General features: G+C 32.4%; 1 protein-coding gene across 1 annotated transcript; it reads left to right on the top strand.

Annotated features, from left to right (window-relative positions):
- Positions 1-2,350: 2,350 nt before the first annotated feature.
- Positions 2,351-14,971, top strand: LOC114459820 (solute carrier family 25 member 36-A-like; the record flags this gene model as incomplete). Its single annotated transcript, XM_028441968.1, has 4 exons — positions 2,351-2,456; positions 11,890-11,956; positions 12,027-12,313; positions 13,074-14,971. Coding segments are annotated over 4 exons (654 nt in total), but the record flags the coding sequence as incomplete, so codon positions are not given.
- Positions 14,972-17,111: the final 2,140 nt, after the last annotated feature.

The raw sequence follows: 17,111 nt of genomic DNA on the forward strand, positions 1-17,111 counted from the left end.
CAGGTTGAGATAATCTAAAGTAGAATAAAATAAAACATCAGGACAGAGAGAATACCAGGCAGCTGTGATGATGTGGTCATGTGACCTGCCTCCATTTCATAATAATAATAATGCATTGGATTTTATATAGAGCTTTATCATAGACACTCAAAGTCACTTTACAGAATTAAGACATTATTCTTTCACTCCACACTTAGTGGTGGTAAGCTACTATTGTAGCCACAGCTGCTCTGGGCAGACTCAAGGAAGCGAGGCTGCCATAGTGAACCATAGGCCCCTCCCACCACCAACACTCACTCACACACACTTTCATACTGGGCAATGTGGGGTGAAGTGCCTTGCCCAAGGACACAATGACAGATACCACTGCACTCCCATCCAACTACTAAACCAGACCCAGACATGCTTAGCTTCACAGAACCGATCAGCCAATCACAGGGCTAGGATGGATACATGTCTATTGATTTGTATTAAATCATCTTAAGTGCAGACAACGTTAAATAAGCATGATTACATTATGGGTTTAGCTCCACTTTAAAACAATGTTTATTAAATCTGGTTAATTTAATTTAATGAGGAGCATATATATATATATATATAATATATATATATATATATATATATATATATATACCCTATAGAATATGGACCCCTGACAGAATTTGTATGAAATAAATGTGTTTGACTAGTTTGTCTAGAATGTATTTCAAATTAAATGGATTTATTTCTATTATAAACAATGAAGTGTGGAGACAACTTTGAACTATGTCTGACTATGTAACCATCTTTATTAATCAATTTATTTTTATTTAAGTCACTGTTATAACCACATCTCATACATTAGTATTAAATATGCTACTGTTTTCATTGTGTATGTACACTTCTACACATGTACTGTAGTTCTTACTGGTTTATATTGACACAAACTATACCCATTATCACAGTTTACCAAGATCAATGTCTTCATACATAACAGTGTCATATGTACAGTATGTTCATATTCCTGAATAGTTTATTAATGATTTAAAAAAGAAAATCACCTTTTTCTATTTGTTTTTCATTGTTCATTACACTGGGTCCGTATTCCATAGAGCAGTATTTCTCAGATGGAGGTACGTGTACCCCTAGGGGCACGTGATGGCACTACAGGGGTGCCTGAGAGAGAGAAAGTGGAAAATGAACAAACGAAAACATTAAAAATATGGGGTTTTTTTTGTTTAAAATGATAATAATGATGATGAAAATGATCTTGATTAGAACATAACTAAAATACAAGAGTCAGTGAGAAAATAGTTATGAAATCTATAGCAATATATTAATTCAGGATCAACTAAATACTGTTTCTTCTCCACTTATTTACAAAGTTCAGATTATTTAAAATGTGCGTTATCACTCATTCATTCCATCATTATGATCTATAGATGTTATTTCATAGAATTCTGAGCAAATTATTAAGTCAGACAAAAGCGGTACATGGATTCAGAATCGGAGAGAGAAACGTTCTCGGGCCAAAAATGTTTGAGAACCACTGCCATATTACACTGGAATAAAATTCAATTTTCAATTCAATTCAACTTTATGGGGGAGTTAGGGTTATGGGGGTTAGGGTTATGGGGGGTTAGGGTTATAGGGGGTTAGGGTTATGGGGGGGTAGGGTTATGGGGGTTAGGGTTATAGGGGGTTAGGGTTATGGGGGGTTAGGGTTATGGGGGTTAGGGTTATGGGGGGTTAGGGTTATGGGGGGTAGGGCTATGGGGGGTTAGGGTTATAGGGGGTTAGGGTTATGGGGGGTTAGGGTTATGGGGGGTAGGGCTATGGGGGGTTAGGGTTAGGGTTAGGGTTATGGGGGGGTTAGGGTTATGGGGGTTAGGGTTATGGGAGGTTAGGGTTATAGGGGGTTAGGGTTATGGGGGGTAGGGTTATGGGGGGTAGGGCTATGGGTGGTTAGGGTTATGGGGGTTAGGGTTATGGGGGGTAGGGCTATGGGGGTTAGGGTTATAGGAGGTTAGGGTTATGGGGGGGTTAGGGCTATAGGGGTTAGGGCTATGGAGGGTTAGGGTTATGGGGGTTAGGGCTATAGGGGTTAGGGCTATGGAGGGTTAGGTTATGGGGGGTTAGGGTTATAGGGGTTCAATACAATCTCACACTGGTCATGTTTAGATGCTGGTTGAAAAATGCTCTTCCTGGTAAAACAAAAAGAAAACTTTCTCTTGTTTATGTAAATTTTAAATGAGTAAGAAATGAAATGATTAAATTGGTTGATTTTAGAAATAACCACAGTTTTAACAACCCATTGAAGGTTATTTGTTGTCTTTTGCTTGTTTGAGTACGTTGACTTTTTCTTGTTTCCTGTAGAGCGATCTACTTTGCTGCTTATTCTACAGCTAAAGAGAAGCTGAATGGAGTGTTGGAGCCAGACTCTACGCTCGTGCACATGGTGTCGGCTGGAATGGCAGGTAACCATGGCTCCTCCCCCTCCCTTATGTATGTTTAAATGTCAGTAATGGCTACTTTATCTGATTAATGATCAATACTGATCAATCTACAGTTTGTCTACATCAGACAGCTCGTTCTCAGCAGACATGGAGCATGCTAAAGCTAACTAATGATGCCTGTTGCGTGTTGGAGCTGTTTAATATATTAACTCTTTTAGTTATAATCAAAAATGTGTTTTTTTAAGAAAGCACAATTTAAGACTCTCAGGATCACACAGACACACACACACACACACACACACACACACACACACTAGGCTTTGTTGTTGTGACTCATATTATTTACTGTAAAATCAACCAATATAATAAGTCAGATGTTTAATAGAAACGTAGATAATGTCTCTTTTCTAGTTGTGGTTAATAAAGTGTCTTAAAGACTAACTAAACCCTGAAGTTTTGGCTAATGTACGTCTAGGAAGCTTATGTCAAACTCAAGGCCCGCAGACCAAGTTCGGCCAGCCGGAGCATCTAGTCGGGCCTACATAAAGATTTTGTTTAAAGTAAAAAAGAAACAACAAAAATTTGGCTTTTCGTAAATTATCATATAAAGCCACATGTAATAAATAAATGCTTTTTATGTGGCACATTCCCACAGGATAATTGAATCCTGAGATTTTGCTGAAATTGCATTCTTTTTTATATATATATATATATATATATATATATGCTTATAATCAATCTCAGTACAAGGTGAACTCAGACCGTGACACCGGAAACAAAACTCGTAATCAAGCATCAGATCCCGCCCATTTCTGTCCAAATCACAGCGATGCTTATTTGCATTGGATTAGCATTATCACAGGACAATATCTAGTAGCTAATTTACAATTTTTACTGTACAAATTACTGACATGGTTGATTCACACGGGATTAACATCAATTATTACAAATCTCATGTGGTCGCTAGGTAACACTAATCACGTGTGAATATGGCTTTAGTTGTAGATAAAATATGATGGAGGTTGCAGTGCTACATTATTTATGGGAATATTAAATCACAATTAAATGTTTACAACAAAATACATAAAAAATAGAAATACTTTGACTAAAATATCAAGAATCATTCAACACTGCTTCATACATTTGTTTTCAGTGGATAAAGTCATTTTATTGTGGTTAGTTCTTCTTTAAATATTAAAAGAATAAAACTCTGATGGTCCTGAAGTTTAGGTTGTGCTTTCCCTCCTCTGTTGTAAAGTAATCCCTTTGTCCTCCTCTAACTTCTTGTTATGACTGTATATATATATTATATATATATGTATATATAATTGAGGTGTTGCCCAAGGACTCTGTAAATGGTTGAACATGGCAGTTGTTATACTGTGGGTCTGGGCCCCCCCTGGGCCCCCCTGTTTGCTCTGTGTGTATAGAGAAGAGAAGTCGGCCTCCACTGGCACTTCGGGCGGACACGAAGGTAGCACCTTATGTTTCTTTCCACTGGTATTATAAATGATATGACACATAAAACAGGTTAGAATAGTTTTTATTTTGTTCATGATGTTAGCATTAAGCACAGCTACACATGTTTGCAGTTTTAGACACTTTAAGGGTTTAGTTTTTTATTATTTAACATTCACACAAACCTTAGTGTAGTTGTTCCTCTAAACTTGTGAAATGTTTTGACCCGTATTAAGTTATTATTATATTATTATGTTATTATAGAGAAATGCTAACCTTGTCACTGCCACAAGTCGACTGTTCATTATTAGTTTTCATTTCATTATCCTTGGATTATATATCAGCATATATTATATACTTTATATATTTATTATATACATATATCACCATATATTATATACTTTATATTATATATTATATACTATATATTACCATATATTATATACGATATATTATAGATTATATACTATATAATTATTATTATATACTATATATTACCATATATTATATACTTTATATTATATATTATATACTATATATTACCATATATTATATACTTTATATTATATATTATATACTATATATTACCATATATTATATACTTTATATTATATACTATATATCACCATATATTATATACTTTATATTATATATTTTATACTATATATTACCATATATTATATACTATATATTATATATTTTATACTATATATTTATTATATACATATATTACCATATATTATATACTTTATATTATATATATATACTATATATTACCATATATTATATACTTTATATTATTTATTATATACTATATACACCAGATATTAGATACTATATTATACTATATAGCACCATATATTATATACTTTATATTAATTTTTATACTAGATATTACCATATATTATATACTATATATTATATATTTTATACTATATATTACCGTATATTAATATTCTTTATATTATATATTATACTGTATTTATTATATATTACCATATATTATATATTATACTGTATATATTATATATTACCATATATTATATACTTTATATTATTTATTATATACTATATATTACCATATATTATATACTTTATATTATATATTTTATACTATATATCACCATATATTATAGACTTTAATATATATATATACTATATTTACCATATATTATTACTATAATATTATAGATTATATACTATATATTACCATATATTATATACTTTATATTATAATATACTATATATTACCAAATATTATACTTTATTATATATTATATACTATATATTACCATAATATTATAGACTATATTACCATATATTATATACTTTATATTATAGATTATATACTATATATTACCAAATATATATACTTTATATTATATATTATATACTATATATACCATATATTATATACTTTATATTATATTATATACTATATATTACCAAATATTATATACTTTATATTATATATTATATACTATATATTACCATATATTATATACTTTATATTATATATTATATACTATATATTACCATATATTATATACTTTATATTATATATTTTATACTATATATCACCATATATATACTTTATATTATATATTTTTATACTATATCACCATATATTATATACTTATATTATATATTATACTATATATTACCAATATTATATACTTTATATTATATTGTTATATATATATTACCATATATTATATACTTTATATTATATATTTTATACTATATATCACCATATATTATATACTTTATATTATATACTATATCATATTATATACTTTATATTATATATTTTATACTATTATTACCATATATTATATACTATATATTATATATTTATACTAATTACCGTATATTATATTCTTTATATTATATTATACTGTATTTATTAATATTACCATATATTATATAATTATATATTTTATACTATATATTACCGTATTATATTCTATATTATATATTATACTGTATTTATTATATATTACCATATATTATATACTATATCATATTATATACCATATTATATACTTGATTATATATTGTACTGTATATATTATAATATTACAGGGAGGGTTAGGAGACCCCACTATCAGAGCTGGACCCTCTGAATTTAATTCATGGGGTGAAACAATGCAGATGCTAAGTTAGTTATGCTAATGTTAGCTTAATTCATGTACAGCATTTCTGCAAAATAAAAAACAGAATATATGTAACCTGTTGTATTATTTAAAAAAAATGATGTCCTCTTTTAAAATGATATAAATTAAATGACCTGTTATTTCAGCCACTGGTTTTTGCAGAAAAATTTAATATTGACATTAAAACATTACAACATTTAGCAAATATATCTCAAGTCATTGTCAATCTTTACTTCATATAAAACTACGGTACGTTAGATAAGTCAACTATTCATTAGCATGTATGCTGTACATGCCCACTGTATTATATATTTTCACTTTCCAAGATATGCATCTAAAAGATAATCATATATGATATAATTAATAATATATACTATAATAAAAAATATTAATATAATAAATAATATCATGTCATATACTATAATATAAATGTTAAAAAATGAAATAAAAACTGTGTGTGTGTGTGTGTGTGTGTGTGTGTGTGTGTGTGTGTGTGTGTGTGTGTGTGTGTGTGTGTGTGTGTGTGTGTGTGTGTGTGTGTGTGTGTGTGTGTGTGTGTGTGTGTGTGTGTGTGTGTGTGTGTGTGTGTGTATAACAAACATGTTTTAAAACTAATTCTAGAAAGAAGGAAAAAGTGGTATTTATTAAAATGGGGTCACGATCAAAAACAGACAGAAACCAGTGACGTTAGGGTTTGTTCGTATCACAAATCTAATACTTTAAAGTCAGGAACTACATGTAAAACTGAACTATATTAGTGCTGGGTGTTATACCGGTTCATACCAAACACCAGTATATATGTTTATTATGATATTAATTATTAATATACCACCGGTGTATTTGATTACACAACGTCAGGACCGCTGCGTTTCAGACGGGACCCTTTCAAGGTAAACATTAGCGCTGTGGTGTTAGTTAGGGTATAAATAACTAAATAAAGCTAGTAGAACATGACACAGCAGAACTTGTGTCTGTTTGGAGATTTTTTGGTTCCGACGTCGACCAAACAAACATTTGATGCAAGTGTTGTCGGGCTAAAGTTGTCGCCGGCGGCAACACGAGCACTTTGCTCCATCACGTTAGCCTTAGCATGTGGTGTAATAATCAGAATGTATTGCGTTAAAGTGGGGGCCATCCACATCAGCAGGTAGCACGGGGGAACGCTAACGATAAGTCCAGCCAAATGTCACTTTAACACACGTTTACTAGCAGGACTCGCTGTGACAGAAAAACATTACAAACTCTATCACTATCCATATTTACTTATTCTTAATATATTCTATAATACAATAATCATAATAAATACATAGTGTTTTTGCTATTGTTTAGTGTCTTTTTTCAGTCATTTTATTAATTTATTTGGTGATTTTCTGGGCTTTTGGAGTCATTGAGTGTGTTTTTGGTGTAATTTATATGTACAGTTCTTATTTAGTTTTTTTTAGTTGTCTTTAGTGTTTTTTGAGTAAATGTGGTTTTGCTGTTGTTTAGTTTGTTTTTGGTGTCATTTTGTGTTTTTTACTCAATTTGTTGATATTTATCGTATTTTTCTCCTTTTTTGTGTGTATTTTTGGTCATTTTTTAAATTATTCTGGAACTTAATGTATTCCTGTTGTCACTTTGTGTGTGTGTTTTTTTTATGTTTTTGTATGTTAGTATATTTTTGTACATTGTAATATTATTATGTGTGTGTGTGGGGCTGCCTTTTGGTTCAATTGTGCAATTAGGGATGTCCCAATACAACTCTTTCACTTCCGATCTGATACCGATATTGCAGCTTTGAGTATTGGTCAATGCCGTTATCAATCCGATACAATATCAGCACGAATCATGCATACTTTTATGACTTATTTTGTAGTGTGGAATGTTAAAAAAGGTTTGATCATGTGATGTTAGTCAGAGAACAATAGTCAACAACAGTAGAGATGAGAAAAACTGACAAAAATATAACATAATATATCAGAGATTTTAGATGCAGTCCGATGAAATCCGATATTCGTTTTCTGGCTGATATCGACCGATATCTGATATCAATATCGGATCGGGACACCCTTAACTGTAATGATACCATTGATAATAAAATTGTCCACCAGAGCGAGTCACATGTGTGCCAGAGCCAATCGCTAGAGAGCCCACCCCCACTTCCTGGTTTTGAGCAGAACAGCGACCCTCTCTTTGTCGGGGTAGCAGAGCTGAGTCAGGGGGCGTCACGGCCGCCCCGTGGCGTCCTGGCCAGCGGAGCGCCAACACTCCACTGTGGCTTCACTTTTTAACCCTCAAGAGGATTTAACGTTTATTCTGAATTAAAGAGGAATTAAAGCTCCCATGTAAACCTGAGTGTCTCAAAGTGTTTCTCATGCTGGTGCGTTACTTTTTCCTAATTTATACATTTAAATATATGTAAACAATAGTTATCACTTTACATCTCACCTTCAAACACAACCTCATTTGTCCATCCATGAAAAAGCTACTGAACATTATTATATCTATACATACTTCCTATGGACACTGACCTACTGCATGAAATAAACTGTCATATACCGGGAAACCGTGAGAATTTAAAAATGACCGTGATATACATTTTTGGTCATACCGCCCAGCTCTAAGTTTAATGATCCCATAGTGATCATTGTAATATTTGAACACTATATTGAACACTATCGACAGCTGGAGGGTTCTGTTCTAAACCCTAGTGTTTCCTACTCACTTCTAGACTCCGCCTACATGTGAATGTCCTCCGTCCTGATCTAAAACATACTTCCTGTCTCTACTGAATGTAGGTCAAACCTCTGAACCTGTTCTACTGCATCTATGAACACAGTATAGTCACAGGTGCTCATACAGTATGTGGTGCACTACATAACCTTTAACACTTTATTATTGATCCTTACAATATATTTAATAATAGATTTACTGTAATGCACTTCAAACTGTGAAGAACCTTCAATACGTTCTGCAAAAATGTTTATTAATTTATCCTGTTATAAAAGTTAAATAAATGTATTTTTAATTAATCGTGACTAGAGCTTTTCAGTTACGGTTGTTGCTACTGCGTAATGTGATAATGGGAATCATAATCATCTAAAGAAACACAACTACAATTTTAAAAAACTGTTTATAGATTGTGTAACTGTATAAGTATATATTAAACAAAGACGTATTTGGCAATTTGAAAAAAAATGCAAAAAATGACAACCTGTATCTGTAGTTTGTTTTTACTAATGAAAATGAAAATAATAATGCAGGAAAAACAGAAGACTGACCTTGACCTTAAATATGACCTTGAGCTTTGGTCCAATCAAATTAAATAATCTATTTATTTTCATAAATGTAAGCATTTCTACAATAACCCAACCCATTAATAGTCTAGGAGGAGTTTTACGACACAGGAGTAAATAATACCTCCTACGAGAACAATAACCTTACAAAACATATCAGTCATTTGTTTATTTTAACAGACGTTTTACTTTAGTTTATATTTCAAGAAACTCTTCATTTTAGAGATTTTTGCTGCTGTAAAACAGGTAAAAAGACCAAATCTGTCATAATTGAACCAGATGTGGCTCCTGCACTAAAAAAATCATCATCACATGTTTTTTAAACGTCTGTTTCACTGAACGACAAGGTTAGCATTTTCCTTTGATCTTAAACTCATCTCAGTGACGTCTGTAACATACAGAAACACTGATGACAATATATATAAATATATATTTGGTGGGTGGGTCCTTTCATCTCCCAAGGTTAACGGAGATGGGGTGGGGGGGGTGGGGGGGCTGTGTGTGACTGTGGAACAGAAAAGCCTGTGTTTTACTGTAAAGCTTTCACTTCTGCGTGATTGGGTGGGACACCCCCATCTGTGCCCCCCATATGTGCAGGCTACTAGCTACTAGCTGCAGCGGGGAGGAGCTGGAGGAGCTTTGCCCCTCCCTGTGAGTACACACATTTAGACAATACTTCATTCTACTCCCCCTCTATTGTCTCCTTTTTGTTCTCCTCCTCCACAGACACCTGAGCATCTTCTCTATTCATACACCTTAACAAAGGTCAAAGGTCATCCATGCATTACAGTGTAAACTCATTGTGATGTTTTAGACTTTTATTCACACTCACACAAACCTTTTTAATGTCATTTTGGGACGACTTTTGATCAAACTTTGTGTGAGTTGTAGATCATGTGAACATTTTAACACATTGCTCCTACATTTACCAGCAATGCATATTTATTTTCTACAACTGTAAATAAACTAATCACTCTTTGGGCTGTGAAAGCTCTATCACATAATATTCACTATAAAGTGTACCTGTAGTGGAAATGTATTTAATGTATAACTAATAAACATCATATGTGCATCTTTTTTTTTCTCTCTGATTTTTAAACAAAACACATTAAAAGAATGATTTTATGCCCTGGATCATAAACTATAGTCTCCATTTTACACAGGATATGATGCACATCTGTTGATTCATGTTAGCTGTTGCTAGGCAACTGTGTTCCATTGGTCTACAGCAGGGGTGTCCAATTCCGGTCCTCAAGAGCCTCTATCCAGCATGTTTTAGATGTTTCCCTCTTCCAACACACCTGAGTCAAATGATCAACTCCTCATCCAGCTCTGCAGAAGCCTGATAACGATCCTAATCATTTGAAAGCTAATAGGCTAAGCTAACGGGTTAAGCATACGCACTAAGCTAACAGGTTAAGTTAACGGGCAAAGCTAACGGGTTAAGATAACAGGTTAAGCTAGCAAGTTAAGCTAATGGGCTAAGCTAAAGGGTTAAGCTAACGCACTAAGCTAGCAGGTTAAGTTAACGGGTTAAACTAACTGGCTAAGCTAACGGGTTAAGCTAACAGGTTAAGCTAACGGGTTAAGCTAACAGGTTAAGCTAAAGGGCTAAGCTAATGGGCAGAAAGTGGTTGAATGCTTCTTGTAAACGTACTTGTTCAGATCACTACTATGTTTGTGTTTACAGGGGATGCTATGGGGTGTGTCATGGCACTAACCACACCCCCACCACATTGTTCCCTCTTAGTTCTTTGTGGCTAAATGATGAACTCTTTCAGGAGAACATCCAATCAATGAACAGATATCCTTTCACGCAGCTTTCATCACAGTTGCTCGCCACTTCCCACAATGCACCATTTTATTTAATCAACATTTCCACTACAGGTACCCTTTAAGTATAAAAAAATATATCTAAATATATATTTTAAGAACAGATTCAAACTGTAATAACATACTGAATTTGTAGACTAGATAGTTAATCAATGCCCTGTACTGATTGGTTCTAATAATAATAATAATAATAATAAAAGTATAAGTGAATAACCTTTACTGCAGCGTTTAATCCTCTTTAAATATGAACTAAACGTATTAGCATCTAGTTTTACCATTTAACGTTATTTAACAGATTAATTAATAACAGAGTTCACGTTTACTGGCAAAGTTTTAATGTTCACTTTAAAGAATAAAAAATACATTTAAAAAACAAATAACATTCTGCTAATACACTAGGCATTATACTGTATATTTTGCTTGATCATTTCTAATAAAATACAACCAACAATATCAGGTGTATTGATACAACTAACCACACTTTAACGCTTATTAATTCATTGTGCTGATGCTTCCATGTTTATGTTTGATCTTTATATGATTGATTACATAACTAAGAAGTATCAGTAATGTAGATGTGTTTCTAGCGCTGGTATTGATCTCTGTTATTAGTCAGCTGATCCTGTTTGATCAGATGCTTTTCATATTGTTTATATTAGATTATTGAGTGTAGTTGATGTATTTCTAAATGTTTTTTGTTAGTCTAAACGTGTGGTTTCCTGACGTTCCCAGGGTTCACTGCCATCACGGTCACTAATCCCATCTGGTTGATAAAGACCCGTATGCAGCTGGATGCTAGGTGAACTACTCTACATTGATTATGTCTATATGTATAATTATTAGGTGTAACGGTTTCTATCTGCTCTCAGAAACCGTGGTGAGCAACGTATGAGCGCACTGGAGTGCGTGCGGCGTGTGTACCAGATGGACGGTATTCGAGGTTTCTACAGAGGCATGTCAGCGTCGTACGCCGGCATCTCAGAGACTGTGATCCACTTTGTGATCTATGAAAGTATCAAACGTAAAATACTGGAGTCCAAGGCTCGCGCCAGCATGGACGAAGAGGAGTCCGTTAAAGACGCTTCAGACTTTATAGGAATGATGCTCGCAGCTGCAACGTCCAAGACGTGTGCCACGTCCATCGCTTATCCTCATGGTGAGGAAAACAAACACACATGGGTGACGGAGAGATAGGAAATGCACAAAAAGACTCCAAAAACATATAAAGCAACAACAAATTTATACAAAACTACTCCAAAAACATTCCAAAATGTTTCAAAAGAACAACATTAATGACAATAAAAACACACAAAAATCATTCATAACACACAGAAAGATACACAGAGCGACACAAACAAATAAAACCCCACAAACTGTAATTTACACAAAACAAACAAAATTTGAGCAAAAATGACAACATTTGTTTGCATTTTCAAAAATGCTAAACTTAGTGAAAAAAATTTAAACATTATTAAAATTCATCCTTGTTGAAATCCACAAATGTTCCTGTTTTTTGGAAGAAAATAAAAACACACATTGATAATAATTTAGCATCTAATTTACTTTAGCAAAATTTTGCATCACTATGAATTTTAAAGAATAAAGATCATCCCAATTTAACTTTAGTTGAAAACATTTATCTATTTAGCATAAATTAAGTTACATTCATAGTGATGCTAACTTTTATTTAAATAGATTGAATACTTTAAATGTATTTAAATAAATTAAATACTTTAAATTTATTTAAATCAAATTTAGCATCATTGAATTTTGAAGCAAAAAAGTTTGATTTCACTTCAGCTGAAAATATTTATTTTTTCACGAAATCTAATATGAACTATTTGCTGCCATATAATGTTTAATTTGATTTGCCAGTATTTCCATTCATGCTGACTCATGTGTTTTTTAACCTGTAGAGGTGATCCGTACACGACTACGAGAGGAAGGCAGCCGTTACCGCTCCTTTTTCCAAACCCTGCTGACGGTTCCCCGTGAGGAAGGATACGGAGCGCTTTACCGCGGCCTCACCACTCACCTCGTCAGACAGATTCCCAACACGGCCATAATGATGTGCACCTACGAGGTGGTGGTCTACCTGCTGGGCCGTTAGTTAGAACATCACACTGAGACTGAGGAAGGGTTCAAAGTCCAAATACAGACCAAAACAAACCTGACGACACTGAAATGGACCATTAAAAAAAAAAAAAGACGACGAATGAATGAATGGAAACGGCTTTTTGCAATATGACAAACTGGGCAGAATGTTTCATTTAAAAACAATGTTTCTTTGCTGGAAAAACTGTAAAAAAACAAAAACACACCTGAAACAAGTATCGTGGAAGGAGAAAACTAAATATGACTTTATAGAAAAGCAAACTGGGTTTGTTTAGTTTGATTTTCTCCATTTTTAGTTTTAACCGTTAAATGCTTGAATCCAGTGGAATCACTTTTACAGACGATAGACTGAAAGGTGACGTTAAAGATGGAGTTCAGACCTCCAACAGAAGAAGAAGAGATGCTGTGGGGACGTCAAACATCAGTTTCAGGATCAACTCATGTTTACTCCTCATTACCGTGCAGTGTGCTAAACAGGAGGGAGTGTGTGTGTGTGTGTGTGTGCACTACTTCAGTAAAAAAAAATTCTTCAACTTTGTGTTTTGTTTTGTCAGTACACTTATTTTATCTACAAGAAAAATAATACTGAGAAAACAAAAGGAAAAATATCATTCTTTTTTCCTCTAAATCTTTCTTATTTTTATTTTCCTCAGTTATTTTCTTAATTTGAAAGTAGATTTTTCCATCACTTCACTCAATTTTTAGTTGAGTCTGGATGAGTGTGTGTCATTCCATCCCTCCTTTTATCCCTCATTTTATCTCCTTTCATCCCTCTCTTTATCCCTCCTTTCATCCTTCCTTTCATCCCTCCCTTCATCTCTTTTCATCCCTCATTCCATCCCTCCTTTTATTCCTCCTTTCATCTCCTTTTATTCCTCCTTTCATCTCCTTTCATCCCTCCTTCCAATGCTTCCAGTTGATTTGATGACATTGCACTTTTGTGGCCTTTTCGGGGCTCGTCTCATGCTTTAAATTGAAATAAATCGAGTCGTGTGAACAGTTCTAAAACTTTTACGGGACTTTGTATGGAGAAAAAAAAACAAGTATTAGAAATTATAACAGACTGTTTTTAATATTAGAGCAGATTTATTATTGTTGTACAGCTGAGTCGTGAAAGACGTTTGTTTGTTTGTGAAGTACGGTAGGTGTTGCATCATTTGTTTCTTAGGAAATGATTGTTTTAACACTTTGTGCAATTGTTTTGTTTTTTTACATACGTCTTTTTCAAATGTTGAGGCTTATATGAAAGAAAATTGAAACTAAAAAGATAATCATGTCCAAACGGTAATTTTCATCTTTTTTTTTAAAACATCTTTTTCTCTAAAGTTTCTCCTTCTAGACTTTTCTATGATCACAATGTTTCAATTCATCCAACTTTGTTTAAATCTCAGGCTAAACTGAGCTGTTGCAACAATATAATCTTTATTCTTTATCTTCATCAGTAGCATAATTAATATTTCAGTGACATAGTTTTTTTAAACGCATTCTTTGCTGATAATGAAACAAATGCCAAAAAAACAAAAAGACCTAAAACAAGTGAAAAACTAATGCAGACATAAAATGTGATTCTCTCTCATTTCAATGTCAGTATTAAATATTATTTTGTGACGGATGCAGCATCTCTAGCAGGGTTTTATGAAACGCACATTGTCGTCAATAATGTGATTTATTTTTGAATAATAAAAATATATGCAACCAATATCTCACGTGTTTTTTACAGTGAATTCTGTCATCAATATACGCTACATTGATAAGCATTGATCCTAGGGATGTAACGATTCACTCAACTCCCGATACGATTCGATTCACGATTTATTTTACAAAATGGGACTGTAGACAAATTTTTTTTTTTGGGAAAAAAACTAGAAAATACTGTATTATTTTCCTTTTATTTTTCATTGTCAAAAGAATTCCTTGATAAACTATTAAAAACAATGCAATTTAACTAAAAATAAATCTTGAATGAAATAAATAAAGAAATAATACAAATGAAAATGAAGCCTATTAATTTAAATTCTGGTTCTATAATAAACAATGCAAAACTACATAATAGTTATTTTTCTTTTAAAAGTGCAACTGAAAATGTTTTTTGTGCCTTAACAATTGGACTTTAAAAAAAAAAAACCGTGATTGTACTAATTTACGTCATATTTGTTTGGACCAGCAGAGGGCGCTGGTAACACAGTGGTCGGTTGGCATGCAGATATCTTTCAGTGAAGAAGAGAAGCTATGCTAGCAGACAGAGCTAATAGAAAAACGTGACTTTTACAGATATTCAAGTAATATTACAGATATTCTTTCGGTGCTAAAGGGGTAATGAATCATTTATTAACATGTTTAAGAGTAGAAGGCAGCCAGAAAGAAAGTATTAGCAGACTCCGCCCGCCGCCAACACTTCCGGATAGCGCCCTCTGCTGGTTAAAAAAAGTACTGCGATTTAATTTTCAGAAAATCGATATCAACCGTGATACCTATGAATCGATTTTTAACTGCCTTACGATTAATCGTTACATCCCTAATTGATCCAGTCTCGATCTATAATCTTTGGGGTCAATGTTTATCATTCAAAAAAAATAGTAGAATTTTTCTTTTTCTTCATATTTTATGACTTTTCCTAATTTGATAATTACAATTGATTCAGCATAAAATTAGATATGAATTCATTATGATGACTTTGTATATTCTGTTCCAGATGACTCATCATAAATAAAGATTGTTACTTATTATTATGATATATTTTCCGTGCTGTGGAGGATGGCGGGGTTTTCTCACGACAAAAAAGGAGGTAAAAATAAGTAAATAGATATGTTAATATGAGGAAAGAGGGGGTCGCTGACATGACGTCATAAATTAAATGTAATATAAAAGTTTGTCCTGATGGTGGCGCTAAAGAACAGGTCAAGGTTTCATTATCAAGGCCTCATTTATGGATTCAACAAATAAACAGTGTCTGACATTAAAACTTGATCAATAATTTTCTGGAGGCAAATATCCTGTTTGACCCTAAGGGTTAATGTGTTATTAATATAATAAATGTAGGACTGTAAAGCAACAAGCAGCGTATTAGAGGAGTTTAAGAAAAACATGTATTTTGGAAGCATAAAATGTGCCTTGTAGAAACAATAGGGGCATGCATTTTTCTTCTTTTTTAATTTAATTTATTTATTTATTTATAATATTGTATTTTTTTTAATTTTATTTTATTTATTAATGATTTATTTTTTTTGTCTGCACATGCTGTCAAAGGTCAGCACTTTTATGTAGCGTAATCTTTTCGTGACAGCAATGCATATTTTATTATTATAATTAAACATTATTTTATTCATTTATTTATTAATTATGACAAGGTTGATGAAATAATGGTAAGTACCTACTCAAACCACCAGGTGGTGCCAAAGTACTCCTTAAAATCAGGTTAATATTAATAAAAGGAATTCCTTTTTTGTTCTTTATTTGAAAAATATATATATTTATTTTTATTATTATTATTACTTATTTATTTATTTATTTTTTAGCAATTTGACCTCAGAGGCTAAAAAAAACAAATAAACTTTAGTTTGGACATGAATTTGTAAAAATTGTGCATCTGTTTCACTAAAACATTGGATTTCATTAAAACGTGTAAATCAATAATGTTTGTTCTGTTTACAGTCAGAGCTGAGCTGGTCATTGATTATTGATTATTGATTATTGCTGCTCACACACATCAGCTGAAGGCTTCCTAATAGATTCACAGACAAATATACAGTATATCTAGAAAAAATAGTTAATTAAACATTAATTAAAACATGTTTATGTTTTAATGAGATTATCTTTTGGAGGAGGTAAATTAATTTAAA

Source organism: Gouania willdenowi, unplaced genomic scaffold (assembly GCF_900634775.1).
Source record: "Gouania willdenowi unplaced genomic scaffold, fGouWil2.1 scaffold_354_arrow_ctg1, whole genome shotgun sequence".
Lineage (NCBI taxonomy): Eukaryota > Metazoa > Chordata > Actinopteri > Blenniiformes > Gobiesocidae > Gouania > Gouania willdenowi.